The following is a 17,578-nucleotide window of genomic DNA, read 5'->3' as shown; positions in this document are numbered from 1 at the left end:
AGCCAACAGTTTTCAAAGATCATGTTACTTATCTTTCTACTAAACATCCCATTTCTTCAAATTATACATCCTTATTGACTACTTTTACTGAGCCAAAATCTTTTAAGGAGGCCATGAAAAATCCTGATTGGCAGGTATCAATGAAGGATGAATATACTGCATTAATGGATAATGATACTTGGAGTTATGTTGCTCCTGAGTCTCATATGAACATTTTAGGTTCTAGATGGGTCTACGGAGTCAAGAGAAAATCAGATGGTACTATTGATAGGCTTAAGTCTAGACTAGTAGCTAAAGGTTATGATCAGCAAGATGGTATTGACTTTAATGAAACTTTCAGTCCAGTTGTTAAGTCACCTACAGTTGGAGTTGTTCTTTTCTTAGCACTTACTCATAATTGGCCAGTCAAGCAATTGGATGTTAGTAATGTATTCTTGTATGGTTTTTTAGATGAAGATGTATATATGTCACAGCCACAAGGGTTTCTTCATCCAGATTATCCTTCTCATTATGTGTGTAAACTTAAAAAGAGTTTGTATGGGTTTAAACAGGCTCCCAAGGCCTGGTTTTATAGGTTCAGTTCTTTTCTTGTCCAATGTGGTTTTAAGAAATCTGTTTCAGACAATTCAATGTTTGTCAAGTCAACTGGTAGTGATATTCTTATTCTACTTTTATATGTTGATGACATACTGCTAACTGGTAGCTCTTCCATGCTTATTACTGATCTTATTACTTCTTTGAAGCAAGAATTTGCAATGAAAGAGTTAGGGGATTTGGCATTTTTTCTTGGGATTGAAGCTATTAGGAACAATGATTCTATAGTATTAATTCAAAAGAAATATACTTTAGAACTGCTGGAAAAAGCAAATTTGTTGGACTGTAAGCCTTGTGACACTCCAGTTGTTAAGGCAAGTAGACTTTCTATCAATGATGGTATCAAGTTGGATAATCCTAGTCATTACAAGACTTTGGTGGGTGCTTTATAATATTTAACAGTGACTAGGCCAGATATACGTTTTGCAGTGAATTATGTTTCTCAATTTATGCATTCTCCATCTGATTTACATTTACAGCTTGTTAACAAAATCTTAAGATACTTAAAAGGGACAATTGGTCTGGGACTTACTTTAAGGAAAAGTGATGTTACTACATTAAAGGCATATACTGATTCAGATTGGGCAGGTTGTCCAGATACCAGAAGATCCACTTCTGGTTTTGCTATTTTTCTAGGTTCTAATTTGGTTTCTTGGTCATCTAAAAAGGAGCCTACAGTTTCCAAGTCCTCTGCAGAAGTCGAGTACATGTGTCTCTCTGTTGCTTCTGCTGAATTGAAATGGTTTACATATTTACTGAATGATTTACAGGTTGCAGTTAAGTCTGTGTTGTTGTTATGTGATAATACAAGTGCTCTGGCCTTGGCATCTAATCCCGTTTTTCATGCCAGGACAAAGCACATAGAAATTCAGTATCATACTGTTAGAGAATTGGTTGAGGAAGGATTCTTGCAGCTTCAGCATATCTCTTCAGCAGATCAACTAGCAGATATCTTCACAAAGGGTTTATGTTATCCAGCTTTTTCCACACTCTTGTGCAAGTTGCTGGGGTCTTCTGCCATATCTTTTTCAGTTCCTTCTTCAGTCCAGATTACAGATATTACTTAGTGTTTTGCTTTTCTTTTCTACGTTTTGCATTTTTCATTTTGTCAATCTGATACTCTGTTCAGATAGTATCAGCTTGAGGGAGGTGTATTAGAGTATCAGTATTGTAAGTGTGTCATTAGTCTGTGTGTCAAGTCAACTAGTCAACATTGACTTGACTTTTATTATTACAACTAATGATTGTCTTTAAATATCTGTAATAATCCTCTCTTAAACACTACTGAAAATACTTCTTTCAAGAATAATATTAGCTTCAGTGTTTCTCAGGTATTTCAATCTTCCTCTCGAAACAGGTATTTCAATCTTCCTCTCGAACAATCGTGGGCTTTCTAGCAGTAGTATAGTTCTGACTTTAATTGTTATATATGCACTTCAGACGAAAAGTTTGTCTATCTTAGGTCTCGCTGTAGATTTTGGGTTAACCGTTTAATTGATCAGGTGTACGAGTATCAGCGTCTGTCGGTTAGGTGCTGTTAGCTGACTGAAGTACTAGGGGAGTCTGTTTCAAAAATAAAAATAAAAATGGATCATGGGTCAGATTTTGTTAGCCAGGCAGCTCCTATAACAGTAGTAATGAATTTGGTATCATGTATTGCCTACCAACATGCTTGGGCTGTTGAATGCATTGGCACGAAGAAAAATAAACGACCAACGACCACCCGTTGGCAAAGACCAACATAACAATGGAAAGGGTCACATAGAAAGTAATGACATCAAAACTCCATTTAACACAAAACACAATGGTTTATGTTTTGTCAAAACTAATAAAGAGAATTCCCATAAAATGCGATTTCTAGCAGTCATACTCCTGGTATACATAGGAAAAATAATGTTTAAAGTAAATCCCCTCTCGTACCAACTAGAACTAGACTCGGCAACCTCTTACCAACTCTCTTGGTAAAGAAAAGACTGAAGCGAAATTAAGGAGCGAACTGGCTTTTCCTGAACTGCCACAAACGATGTATGAAACTTATCCTGATTATGTCCCAGCCTTTCGACGACCAACACGAGCCACGAAACCAGCTTTGATAGGAGCAACAGAACGGCCAGAACCACACTGCACACATGCAAAAAAAAAAAAGCATTATAAACCAAAAGCCATTTTCACTAGCTCCTACCACAAGCATAAATTCCTTGACAGAGGCCTCAGAAAAAAAGGAGAAGCATTATCATGGGGAAAATAAATCAGCCAATGTACACAAAAGTTTGCAGGATCAAAGGCCTCTTCGGAAGAAAAACGTGTTGAAATAATAGAGGCAACACCCCTAAACAACAGATACAAACAACTCCAACAAAAGAAGCCGCGAAAAAATTAAAGCAACCTATGCAATTTCTAGGGTTTAGTCAAAAAACAACCCCAGTACACACCATCTATGCCAAAAAATAAGTCTAGATGCATCAAATCAGAATACAAATTACTGTAGCTCATTCTACCTGCTCGCATCGGAGAAAAAACAGCCTGTTCTCTTTTGATAAGATGGTATCTGGACTTTTGCAACCATTGCATATAACATATTCATCTGTAACAACACAAGAAAGAATTTTTAGAGGGGACAAGTGCAAAAGAGTAGCATCTGTAGCATAACAACCAGTGCATCTACAAGTGTCACCTGGATAACAGTTCGGACACAAGAAAATAGAGAAAAAGTCAAGGTATGAGAGAAAATAACTATAACCAGAGATGAGAAGAGAGGTGAAAAGGATAGCAGTGATACGATAACTCATGCATCAATGATGCATAAACTCCTAAACCATAGATTGTACCCATTACAAACAAAAACAGATGAAGTCTAGATAAAAATAAGAAGAAGACTAAAGCAAACAAGTCGAGTTAGCATATTAGATGGCTAAATAAGAAGAGAAAAGGAACTTACTGACATATCTTCGTAAAATGCCCTCAAAATTCTTGGGAGCAAACCTTCCTTTAACAACAAGCCTCTGTTGTCCATCCAACGATCCGCTTGTTCCCATCTCAGCAAGTAAGAAATTCATCACATGCTCTGGCTGCCTATGCATCCTGGAAATTGCAATCACGGAAATCTCAGTATAAATTTATTTCAATTTATTTCAATTCAAGATTTGATAAAAATAACTATAACCAACTGAATTTTCAAGCAAAAAACAAACAGAAGGCATCCTGCACCAACTGAATTTCAAGCAAATAAGACAGATAAAAATGAAGCCTACTGAAAAATTTGATAATCCAAGATTCCAAGTAGAATACAAGACTTTAAAAATATATTCATACGTCTTGCAGAGATCCATGAAGTTCACGAACACAGTCTTTTTGGTGCCTTCACGTAGAACCTGTGGTGGCCTCATAACAGTCCTACGCCTGTCTCCTGCAAGCTCTGGATTATTCTCACGGAGAATGTTAAACACACGACCAAGGAGCTGCAAAGCATTTGTAATTAAGGTCTGTAAGATAACAATTACTTACAAGAACCTTTCTGTAACAAGAGGGGATAACTAAACAGGAAAAGGTACCTCTTCATATTCATAATCCCTATCAGTTCCTTCCCAGGGATACCGTGTTTGCAGAACAATTCCTTCTCCTTCCTCATCCTCTTTCACTTGATCTGAGAAAGATCAAAACATAACTCTTAGTTCCCGTATTAATGATCAGGATAAAGGGCATCACAAAAATGTTAAATGCATCAACAGACACACGACAAAGACTTTCCAAAACTTATTACCATCTAAATCTTCTATTGCATCACCATTATCCTCGTTCAGAAATTCTGACTCAACCTGTATTAACAAAAGAAACAGTGTAAAGCATGGAACAAGCAACCAAAAGAGTTAAAATTAAGGATAACCAGGAAGAATCCCTGATTTTAGGATAATGAATTTGCAATAATTGACATGATGGGGAAATTCATCACACTTACTGGCTTCTTCTTCTTCTTTTTAAGACCCGCGAAGGCATTTTCAACACCTTCAGCAACTGCAAAATGGAAACAATAATTCAACAAAAGCATTGTAGCAGATAAGGAAATGGATAATAAACAAGTAAAAAAGAAATAAAATAATTTAAGTTTGCCAAATGAATAACATACCAGACAGATTATCGGTTTTCTCTGTCAACTTATCTAAAGAATCATCTGCAAGGTCTGTAGATAAGGCAACAGGCTTCTTCTTCTTCTTCTTCTTTGAGGGATCGAATGGCGCAAGCTCTGCGACATCGTCCTTCTCCTTCAAATCAACCATAGCGTGGTCTTCTTCTGCCATAGCTGTATCAAGCATAACAAAGATTAAAAAACCAATCCAAACCCTAATTGTATTATTGATTACAGATAATTTATGCAGTGTTCTTAATCCAAATCCCAATGGTATCTAGTAACTCAATAACGATAAGCATAAGAGAAGCAATAAGAACAAAGCATACATCAATAAGAACCTACACTAAATCATTAAAACCCTAAAAAAAATACAGTAAATCAGAAAAAACCTAAAAAAAAATCTTCAAGACGATTTAAACCTATAAGACAATAATTAAGGTAGGGATAGTAGTAATAATAATAAACCTTGAAGAGTTGAAGTTGATTTCACAAAGAAATTTTGCTACCGGCGGTGCTTGATTTTATCTCTCTCGCTCTCTTTAGTTTCTGGTATACGATTTTTGTGTATTGTGATGGCAAATCGATAGTGAGAGTTTATATACTCATGGGCTATGGCTGTTGGGCCTCTACTTCAGGCCGTAGAAAGTAGGGGTCACAATACAGGGGTGAGCATGTCCGGTTTTCGCCAGATCCGCATCCAATCCAATGGACGAAGAATTTCAATTTTTACATTCGCATTCGATCAAATACCTGACAGATTAAATGTGTATGGTCCAAAATGATTTTTTTTTCTTTTATTATTATTTTCTCTTTTATTTTTTTTATTTTCTTATTAAAAGATGTCACTAAAGTTTTTATTGAAATTATGAAATGAGATCAGGGTTACAAAGAATGGTGGGCAGTCTAGCAACAAGCTGAACGCCAATATTTTTTTGAATGACAATTACTAGTCTATGAAAAAGGGAGTTGCCTAACTTAAAATTGACGTCATGCCTAGCCATGTAATTCCTCAGTCTCTTCGGGAAAGATATAATATCTACTCCAATCTCGCCTAAGGTAAAGAAAAAAAAAGGTCAAGACACCAAACCCATAACCATGTAAAGAGCATTTATCCAAGTATTTTTATTTTTACGAATGATAGTTGATGCGATAACATCGCACGGAGCAATGTTACGCTTCCTAGCACTTGTGAAAGGTGAGACACCAGCAACATCCATACAAACATCTTTGACATTTTCCCAATTATAAACCATAATATTAGCAGGTATGAGCTCATTCTCATTGTTTGAAAGGAAACCCAAAGAAATTTCCTTCCTAGTTGCAACCCCAGTTTGTAGCACATATCAGACAAGACGTCTTCGACGAAATCATGTCGAAATTTATGCCCAACCTCACGAGCACAGTGAATAACATGGTCACCAAAAACATCCATGCATTTGTTACAACAAGAACACAAACTATTTTCCTCGAAGAAAGGTATACCCAAACGATATTGTAAGACAGAGCTGAACTGCCTAGGTCCAACTGCCTGATTAAGCCCAGGGATGGGAATGGCCTTAAGAAAATCCATAGAGTGTTCAGTTTTATTGCAGTGTCACAGGGTTGCTTCATGTGCTGAAAGAGAATAACGAGTGAGTATCTTTTCTTTGACAACACCAAAATGAATAACTGCTAGAGACTTCGTAAAATGGGGGCAGTATCATTTATATTGAAACTAGAAGAGAGACCACAAGTTTGAGTAAAAACCTATAAAGCGTGTTGATAGCTAAGGCAAGAATTTGAAACAGCTGGCAAATTCAGGATCGTGCTCTGCAGATGTTGAGTTTGAGCATGAGAGGTTAAGTACCAATATGTCCCTAAATCAGTCATTGTAAGCACACCAAGTCCACCGTATTTAATAAGGAGAGTGGCAAGCCTTTGTTGAACCAAGCCAAAATCGGCACCATCACCAACTGCTAAACGACGTAAATACTGCATAAGATGCTTGTCAAAACGATCAACAACAGGATGAATAACTTTGGGACATGTTGTTCTAAGGGTGAAATACAACCTAGAGACGCATGTGCAATTACGCAAGAGCAGTAATTCACATTGAGGGTCTTGTAATTCTTGTATCTTGCTCATAAGCTGAATAGTTGTATCTACCCTTTTCAACGCCATGTTGCTGCAAAACTCTGAATCTAAACTGACCGGCCCACTAAGGAGTTTAACTCCACTCAATGGCTTACCAATATTGGGAGGAAAAATAAGCTCAATATCCCTTCTCGGATCATATGATGGCCAAAAGATTTCCACATTCGAGACATTCAAATGCATACCATAGCTAGGACCTACCTCTTGTATAATTTTCAGTGCCTTAGACACTTCCATTGTATCCCCTGCAATGGTACCATCGTCCAAGTACCAATCATGGAGGTCTAAGGTGAAATGGGCAGCAATCTTCTCTACAAGGGGATGAAGAGTTAATGCAAATAAGAGGGGACCAAGGGGGTCACCCTGTTGAACACCTTGAGCCGAGGAGAGAATTGAATATTGATAATAAAACCTAGCTGGTTTTGCATGGAAAAACTCAACCCAATTAGAAATACTTGGGCAGTGAGCTCGTACCTCTCTTATGATGGTGGACCTGTCAACTAGATTGAATGCATTTGAAAAGTCTGTCAGCAGCATAAACCGTGAAGTGTCATCACCCTTCAGCTCCAACAATCATTGGCATAATGCAATATGCCCTCACCACCACAGGGTATGCCAACACCAAATTGGTAAGTGCCTAGATAGGATGTCATTTCTTTGCACACTGATGTAGCAGACAGCTTGGAGCAGAGTCTCCTCCATATATTTCCCACCGCGATAGGTCTTAACCCTCAACCTGGTTTGAGCAGTGGGGTTAAGGGGGAACTGGCCACAAAATCACTTAGAATGGGAGGACATTTCCCTGCAGCCACAGGTTAACGACGCTTGTCATGGAAAAAAGCAATTCATCAGCAACGTCAGCTCCAGCTCCACTCATAGCATCCAGTAAATGTTGAGCCCTAAGGTCATCCCTCCCACACGAGGTACCTTTGGGAAAACTCTTCAGGGCCAAAAGCACATCCTTTGTACCGACAGAAAATGCAGTTGCAAAGATTCTTTCATTGATACAGACATCCTTTATTTTTAATTTTTTTAATTTTTAATTTTTTTTAATTTATGTGCGTATACCATGCACCAAGTCAAGTCATGTGTCTACTCGAAATTATTTATGAACGACGTCTCATAGATTTGGTGGCTCTTCCAACTTTGCTCCCATAACCGTTTTTTCTTCTTTTCCAATTTTCTTCAGAAACTAGAGAGCAAGCTTTCTTTGCATCTAATCTTTAATTCAGTTTAGTTTATGCCCCGGTCTTCATTAAATTTATCTAAAGATATGGGAAGAATTTAGGATTTGTAAAGATAGTAATAATTATTATTTAGAATAAAACATAATCCCAATTTACATAGCCTTCAAGGCATCTCTGTCGATTGATACAATCGTTTCAAGCATCTGTATACACATGAAGATCCATGACTACTAGATGTAATTGCAATTTCGATTTATGTGCAAATTAATCCTTTATGGAACACCTCTCAAGAAGAAGAAAAAATTGTTCTCATTGAAGAACTAAAAGTCATATGGTGGAATCAGAAGTTTCACACCATCCCTCTAACATCATCGATTTCCTCAAAAGAATACATGTATTTAATATTTTGTTTTTGTATTTGTATTTTTTTTGTGTGTATTTTTATTACGATATACTTGATTGATGTAATTATTCCACAAAATATATTTTTTTTATGAAAAGGTTAAATTTTATTGACTAAAAAATGTAGTACAATAAGTATGAAATTTCTTTTATATATCAAAAATATTGGAAAAGATACTTGATTTTAGAACTTGTTATTGTATATGAGATGACATATGCTGAAGATTCTTTATCCTTACTTCTTTAGCTATGTAGTCCGTTGCAGTGTTATGTTTTTTGCTTATGTATTTGTTCTGAGTTTGGGGTAATTTTTCCAGTATCGTGGTGGCTTCCTGCATGGTGGTTTCCGCATTCCAGGGAGTTTCAGTGCTTACCTTGTTGATTGAATATGTCAGAGCTTTGCAATCTGTTGCTATGGAGACACTTGACAAGATGTTTTCGCTTAACCAAGTAGATGCCTTTAACAAACTTTTTGTTTCTGCATGACACGCCGAGGATGTCCACTCTGACCCGGCTGAAATATGCATGAAAGTCTCTTGATCCACCGAGTAAAGGATAAAGGCATAACACATGGAAGAGTTTTATTTCTTAAAGTTCGCATCAATAAAAATTATCCAATCAATGTTTAAGTCTGACCATTTAGGTCTAAGAGTTGTTCTTATCCGAGGAATATAATAAAATATGTAAAATTGGGAGTTCTTACTTCTTTGACTTAAGATCACATTTTTGTTGGTCCATTGTCATGATTTCTAATATTCGCTCACATACACACAACTTTTACCAACGTTTCCTTTACCATCAAATACTAGTAAAGAAACTTAACTCCCCGTCAAATACTAGTAAAGAAACTCATCAATTTCATTTAATAATAACATTTCTAATTTTATCTAATTATGATATAATAATGTCAGAAATTTATATACTAGTACTTCAACTAACCAACTAATATCAATATTAATGAAGAAGATATTCGTACGAAAAAAAGAATTACTATTAATTTGGTGGATGTGGATGTCCAATGAATTTTTAACTCCGCACCCGCATCCAATCCATTAGTGTACGGACTGGACACCCACCTGTAAAAAAAAAAAATGGGTCAGTTCGATCCCGAATGCTCACCCCTAGTAGTAGCTACAAAATGAGCCCTCTTGGCGTTGGGTGATGCAGTAAATCTCACATCTCTGCCTATTTTCGGCAGGGACCGATATATCTTAATAATTTTATCTCGGTGAGATTTTTGGTGAAATTTTAGAGTATGTATTTCCAAATTTCATACCACCTAATCAAGCAATTAATGAAGATATTGGGGATTTTGGACTAATTTTAATTTCGTCCCTCGAAATATGATTCATAGTTTCGCACAATATGTATATATATGTACAAACGAAACTTTTAGGGCTAGTTTTGATTTATTTTTATCATAGAGTTTTAATACGAGCATTCGACTCCCTATCCCTCATCGGTGAGAACTCGGTCGTCTCATCGAGATCTTGGTTGTCTCACCTAGATCTCGTATCACCGTTGTTGAGATATTCGTCTCGGCCATGGACTTAGGCTGTGAATCTCGATGATAGCATGTTGGCGTCAAATCTCCTAACGTTAGTCTAACTGTTTTTGAGCGTTTAATAACTTGATTTTTTATTAATTGTTGATCTTGTGGATTAAGATGTCTCAACGTCAATATACTTTATAGTTATCATCTTTTGGAGTCAACAAACAATTCTCCTTCAATCGCAGTCTGATAAAATAGTTTTTATTCCCATAATCGTGTGACAACTTTTTAACTCCTTATACCTTTGCACATTCTTGCGAAAGTATAGCTCGTCACGGTCGATGTCACATGGAATGAGATTTGTTATTCGTTATAGATCACTTGAGTAACACAAAAAGGGATTTTGTTTGTAATGGAAAATAACTAAAGTAAAACAATATTAAAAGATAAACAATACGAAAAGAATACTGGTTAGGGCATAGGGGTTTCATCTTTCACCTTTAAACATGCAGATCAACTGACTTTCGTTTTTTAAACTTTATCTATATTTCTACCAAGAGTACTCCAATGTAAACAATATCTACCAAGAGTACTCCAATGTAAACAGTATCAATGAACAAAACTCTGTTCACTCGAATACTTGTCCTGGCAATCTTAATTTTGTATAATTATACCCATACTCGAATGTTGATAGCTCTCCAAATGTATGACCATGTGAAGGTTATTTCTAAGTGTCGTTGGTTCAACTACACAGATTCATCAACATCATCAAGTTTGAGTGCATAGGTGCAACATGTTTCTTATGGCAGCTGAAAACTTAATAAAACGTCAATTTAATTTACTACATGGTGTCGGAAGGCATAAAGCAGATATTGCAGGTTGCAACCCTGTCATGGGACTTTTTCTTTCTCTTTGACCTTATTCTCTTTACTGACGACATGAATCCATTTCTTAGGAAGTATCGTGGAGATAAAAGAGTCACATCAGACAATGTCTTTGGTTTCCCAAGCATCGTGTACATTGCAAACTTGAACCATTGTATAACCCCATTTCCAAGCTCCACTATATGACATCCATATCCTGCAGAGATGACAAAATTTTAGACACATGAACTCAGTCAAAGTTACTCACCAATATCCAAATATGGGTGCAAAACAATAATACATAAAAACATGGACTCAACAATAAGCAATTGTTCTAATGCATCGATATTAAAAACATATGAATCTTCATTTTAACAGTATAAGTGATTATTGTGCACATACGGTCAACATTTGTATAATTTTATGCCTAATAAGTTTTTAGCACTTAGAGCAAGTCTTATGGTGGAATCCATCCATCTTCCATCTTCCACGCCACCTCAGCACTTGGAACTGTGGATGGAAGCGCAAGTGTAATGGTGGAATAGTAGAAACGCTATTCTTAATGAAGCTAAAAAAACGCAATTAAGAATGGAGCTAAAAAAACGCTATTAAGAATGGAGCTTTTTTCTCAGCCGTTAGATTTCAACAACTCATTTTAAATCTACGGAATAAAAAAAAACGTAATTCTTAATGGCGTTTTTTTAGCGCTATTCTTATTAGCGTTTAGCGCTATTCTTATTGGCGTTCAGATGGATTCCACGAACCCTTCCACGAAATCGTGGAACCTTGCTTGGATTTTCTGTGGAAGACCCCGACTTGGAAGCCACTAGACTTGACATTCCATGGTTTTTCCACACTTGGAATAGTTTGGATTCCACCATAAGACTTGCTCTTATTATTAACTGTCCATCACATAAAATTTCATAGTAATACAATGAATCTTCGTCAAAGGACTTACATATTCCTCTTTGGGTCGACCTTAAACAAAAAATAATCAATCGATCTTAAACACACTTATAATGTGATAACCTTTTTGTCTCCCTATAGTATAAAAGTGAATCATTAAAAGAAAAAGATAGTAATAAACCAGAGACCAAGGTATGAAATTTATTCTCCTTTTATTTCTATGCACGGTAGAGTGAAGTTTAAAGTTTTTTTTCTTCAAAACTTTGTTCATACTTGCTTGATTGGTTTTGATTTATAATCTTATTATACCAAAGCGAATCTCCGAACATCAGATGTCCAATGCGTAAAACCACAACCAGATTAAGGAGGTGGCAGCTTTGTGGTTTGTAGGTGAATTTGAGAAAGTCTGGTGATTTCCATAATCAAAACTAATAACCACATCCCCCACAAGGTCAAAATTTGATATAAATCAAAATATTTAAGAACCCTATCGGGTCCAACACTTTCTGGACATGGTGAGCAGCAACGTCTTCCCTTGTTGGGTGGACATGAGATGTTGTCATCTAATGCTAATAGGCCTCTCGCAGATGCAATTGCCGAGAAGGAAAGAAGTACTACTTCTGAACCAGAATCTGTTGAGGTTCATGATAGCATTATAAAGGATCTTAGATGATTTAGATATCTGCGCAAAAATTTCGTGCAAGATCAAACAAAAATTCTCTCGTTCATTGAGAAAAGTTGGCTAGAAGGAGGTAGTGATTGAATGTACTCTGAACAGTTTATCTGCACATGTTAATGGAAAAAAATAGCTGACGGCATTAGGACTAACTACACATAGAAATATTTTTAATGCTGATATTCGTTATTAAAATTTGTAGAACAAAAATTTATCTATGAATCAATATAAAGAGTAAAAGAGAGACTAACCATCTGAATTGCTCTTAGAAAAAGAAGGAAAGCTTGTCCATCTGTTACAGTTGCATAGACACATGAATCCATTTAAAAACCTATTATATGCAATACTTAGACTATGAATCACAACTTTGAACTTCAATTACCACTTCCACCCAACAATAAGGAAAGCTTGTCCATCTAACACTTCCAACACCACCAAACAACAAAAGTAGAAACTATTGGACATCTGGACCCCATAAAAAAATCCAAAATTCAATTTAAGAAGAATCAAAAAACCTCTCATGAAAATAACTTTAATTGATAAATCTAAATACAAACACATACTTCTAAGATTTTTTAGTCCTTCCTTTTGGTATGCATTCGACGTGGTTTGTTGCTTTGACAAATGTAAAATAACATCTTTAAGTTTATCCAAAAGAAAAAATAAAATCAGAAAATTTAGATTTCTATATGGAAGATTGAGAAAAAGAATGGAAACTAAAAATAGAAGAATGAAGTCTGAGAACTAATCTTGAATTCGTTATCCCCTATGGATGACAACTATAGGGGCATCAAATATCCCCGTGTAATTTCTATTTAGTTGCTTTAATATTTTTTCATGCTTCAAAAAAAAAAAAACCCAACAATAACAGGGTATGTGAGAGCGCCAAATGCTTTTCTCAATGAAGTTAAAGTTGTCATCCATCTTATCTATCAAATAAATTAATTCCTATACCTCTGCGATTCTACTGACGAATGGCAGTCTTACTCTTTCTGCAATCGTTTATTTTGAGATAAAATATAGAAAAATATACCAACATTTTAAAGAAATGGAAATTTTACCGATTTCTTCGTGCGAAAATGTATTAGTAGAGAGATATATATACCAAGATTAAGATATGTAAATTTACCAATTTCTTCGTTGCGAAAATCAGATAGAAAATTTAAAAAATCTCACTAAATAATGTTCACAGAGTTAAAGATGTTGAAAATACCTGCAAAATAACAACAGAGCGCAGATCAAACGAAAAATAACAAATCGAAAAAAAAAATGAACCCGCCATTAGAAGAGATAAACGGCGTCCAAGATGGGGCTTGGTTTATGCTCGAATGATTTATATAAAGAGACTTTTCCCATAAATAAAAAGATTTTGTTTTGAAAATACTATTACCCAATACCTAGAGATATCTGAGATATTTATATTTTGGCTAACGGTATTTACCTATTGCATCATTTTTGGCAAGCTCAAGCTATCAAAATCACGGGTTGACTTATTTTATTTATTATTATTTTGTCAATTTACCTTAAAGTATCCTTATCAATCCACACAATAATATTTTGCCGAATTTACCCATAAAAATGGAAAAACTAGAATTTATGGATATCTAAATATATTTGTTAAGTTATTTACTCCAAAAAGATATCAAAAATCTTTTGAATGTCTAGACATAGAAACTGTTTTTATTTCTTTATTTTCTTTGACAAAATTAACAATTCTAATATTAAGAAAAATAATATTGAAACTCATATTCATCTTTTTATATTACACTTTTTCATCGACGTTTTTTGTTCTCTGGTACATGTTTTGCTTAAATCGGGATCTAATACTTCTACAATTTTTTATTAATAATTTTGTATTTAGACTATTGGGCAGGATTAACAATCGATTTTTTATAGGAGAGGAGGCACATTTTGATCTATAGGTAAAGATTCACGACTTTACAAATATTGATCGATAGATTTCATTGTAGCAATTAGCGTTAGTTTATTTATCAATAGTTTGGAATTGTAATTAGGATTAATTTTATAACTTTAATTATTAAAAAGTGTAATTGGACATTGAACATTTTTCTTCTTATTATTTGTGATTTATTTAATTTTTTGATGAAATCATGATCATAAATACTTATCTTAGTGACGTGATGTGATTTTTATTTAATTTTTTAAGTGAAATAAAATGACGATTTTTTGAAATATTTTTGGATTTTATTAGTTTTAGTTATTTTAGGAAAAAAATATAATTTGAGGAAACATATCATAACATTACCAAAAAAAATTTGGTGGGGCCAGAATCAACCACTTTAAAGACTGAGAGCGCTCGAAAAAACTCTGTTATTATATAGAGAATTATAGGTAAAGCGAGTGATTCAACCCAAAGATCGAGGGTATATTACGAGTTCCCATAGGTAGTTATCCCATTTTCAGCTTTTTACCAACCACGTCCTCCTTCTGGATAATATTTCTCCATTCTAAAAATGAATACTGTATTTGTTTTGACAGGTAATACATGGACATCCGAAACTAATGGCATGACGAAACTTACTAATTTCCCTTCAAAGTACCCAGGCATATCAATGGTAAATTTAACTGTTCGGCTAATTATATTATAAAGAGGCCAAAGTGGTGAAGGTGGCGAAATTGAGGCATGCACTAAGATAATTTGTCTTATAATGAAGTTGATATTTAAACTTAAGCTTCTGAACAATGAATTGATATCCAATGTGGATTTCTCTTATAAATATTTTGAGATACATCACTCATCAAGGCATAACATGTGCACTATTCATTATTCTTTTCATCTCTTATATTTTTGTTGATATTAAGGCAATATTGGTTCTAGAAAGGTATTTATGAAAAGAAAAAAAAAACAGTTTCTGTTGCCTTTTATTGCATCCAAATAAAAGGTTTTTTTTGTATGCCCTTTTTTTTTGAAATAGTTCTCTTGTTCCCTGAAATGGCCTTTATCTAAGAACTATTTTTATCAAAAGCTCCATGAAGATGTTTCAGATATCCACCTTTAAAAGGATTTCATGGACCAAGCTAAACTTTTAAGCACGCATCTGAGAACATTGTTCCAATGATTAATGAAACCACGGAAATCAAAAGGATTTGATGCATTCTTTGTTAGAGCATTGCTCGGTCGAACTCACAAGTGCTGTTATCTCAAGTTTGTTGTTAAATTTAGTTGTCAAAACTATATCTTCATTTTTAGTCTATAATTAGTTAAGTCTCGGATTAGGATAGAAGATGTAGTTGAGAAACGGACATCACGGCAGTCATCATTGCGTTCTACCGTTTGAAGGCGAAGATCAACCGAAGATTTTGAAGAAATTCTTCAACAAAAGGTAAGTGAAGACTGAACCACCTATATCTCAAGTTATATTCATCTTTCTATCTATGAGACATTGTCGCATAACTAATTAGACTATCGTAAGCATATCAAGTCGAGGACTAATTACCAAGTTAAGGAAATCCTCGAAATATATGATTAAGATTAATGAACATTTTTTCATACTTACTGAATTTCGGTTAAGGACAATTTATTGTTCGTAATCTAAATCGTGATTCAAGACTATCATTTGAAAATAGCCTAGAACAATAATATGTGACATTGATGTTATTTGGGAATGTTTCTAATTGATTTAGAGAGAAATATATAACTATTGTAAATTCAGATATAAGACAATACACATACCAGTCTTATAAACTAGGAAAACTGTTAAGGTCTGAAGCCGTAATACATGTACTATGTACACGTATCATAGCAGCTATATGTCGGCATCAACATTTTGGTACGCATACCAGTATGCATACCTTAAAAAGTCAGTGGACTCGTGAACCCGGATCAGTACGCATACCCGTATGCATACTAGAAAAGAAGTGTTGGTCCCGGAACCGGTTTGGTATTCATACCGGTACGCATACCTTAAAATTTTTGTGAACTCCATAACTTAGTCATGTTTTATTGGTATTCATACCAGTACGCATACCGGAAAAGTTTTGTGAACTTCGTAACTCGGTGTTGATGGTGGATTTTAGTTCATGGCTAAACTTGTAAAACCAATTTTTAATTTGTTGGCATCCTGCAAAGGGTGAAGCCGTTTGATGAGTAATGAATACTTCTTCGCTTTATTTATTCGAAACAATTCGATAAATACACAAAATTCACCCAGAATGGTGCATGTAGAAACAATCCCAAATATTTTGTGAGTTTTAGCATTATTAATTAATGCATGAGTTGCCTTGTATTTCCTGTGCTGTTCTCAGCAGGAATCTCATTATTGGTGCGACATGACGACTAAGTGTTTACTCTCAGCAGAGTAACACGAATCTCCAAGTGTCAATAGTGAGGTATGCACGAAATACCCGCAGGCCATATCGTTCTCTAACCAAAGAGAACCCTGTGTCGGTGCGCTTATATTAGCCCGATCGAGCATGTTTAATTCCCTAAGGGAAATCTGGATTGTCCATGTCAGTCTCAGAAACGATCACGGCCACGCAAGTTGGCCGCATAATTTAACTAGCCTAGACGAACCCTAATAGGAGCAGGCAATCACTGTGATGTTCACCGGCGGGTCCGCCTATGCCCTAGCCGGTCGAACACCACGTTATACCCCTAACGCATGTCAAATGCCGACCCCAAAGAGGGATGGCCGCGTTACTTTGGGGAAGGCTCAAATGAGCAAGACCGCTCAAAGCAGTCTTAAAATCATCATGAACGTCCAACTTCACCAGCCTGGTTGGACGGATTAGATCATCCCACAATTGATCAGTGAAGCGCTAATGCACACATTAGCGGGCCCACTCCTCATCCACCTGATCGGTTTTCTCTCGACCTAGACCTAGAGCAATGAACACTCGCTAGAAGTGTTGCTGACATGATGCTTAAAGGGTCGCGAAAATCCCAATAGCGTGTTAAATCAATCACAACCATCCAACTTCGCTAGCATGTTTGGATGGCTTAGATCGCGCCTAGGACCATCAGGGAGGTGCACATACGTTCACCGTCCGCCCAACGTGGACCCCACACAATCGACCTCTCCAAAGGATAAACATATCTTGCCAAACCGATTGGCCAAAGTCACGCGTGCGTCACCGTTTTAAAACCCTAATTAGGGTTTGCGGCGCTGCATAACTGTCGCAGTTTGGTAGGCTTCTAAAAGGTCCTACAAATTATAACCGCAAGTGCACGGTGTCGAA

The 17,578-nt window shown here is 35.7% G+C and overlaps 1 protein-coding gene across 1 annotated transcript; it reads right to left on the bottom strand.

Annotated features, from left to right (window-relative positions):
- Positions 1 to 2,349: 2,349 nt before the first annotated feature.
- On the bottom strand, positions 2,350 to 5,314 carry LOC113314038 (eukaryotic translation initiation factor 2 subunit beta-like). Its single transcript, XM_026562812.1, has 9 exons — positions 5,186 to 5,314; positions 4,718 to 4,891; positions 4,550 to 4,605; positions 4,355 to 4,409; positions 4,146 to 4,237; positions 3,907 to 4,052; positions 3,533 to 3,675; positions 3,093 to 3,178; positions 2,350 to 2,715 (listed from the first exon to the last, which is right to left on the bottom strand). Exons 2-9 carry the CDS (start codon positions 4,887 to 4,889, stop codon positions 2,638 to 2,640), a joined length of 828 nt encoding a protein of 275 aa, XP_026418597.1. The 5' UTR covers positions 4,890 to 4,891; positions 5,186 to 5,314; the 3' UTR covers positions 2,350 to 2,637.
- Between the last annotated feature and the right edge of the window lie 12,264 nt (positions 5,315 to 17,578).

The sequence above is a fragment of the Papaver somniferum genome, chromosome 9 (genome assembly GCF_003573695.1).
Source record: "Papaver somniferum cultivar HN1 chromosome 9, ASM357369v1, whole genome shotgun sequence".
NCBI classification, from domain to species: domain Eukaryota; kingdom Viridiplantae; phylum Streptophyta; class Magnoliopsida; order Ranunculales; family Papaveraceae; genus Papaver; species Papaver somniferum.
The sequence above is the reverse complement of the archived record's forward strand: the minus strand, read 5'-3'. Positions and strand labels throughout refer to the sequence as shown.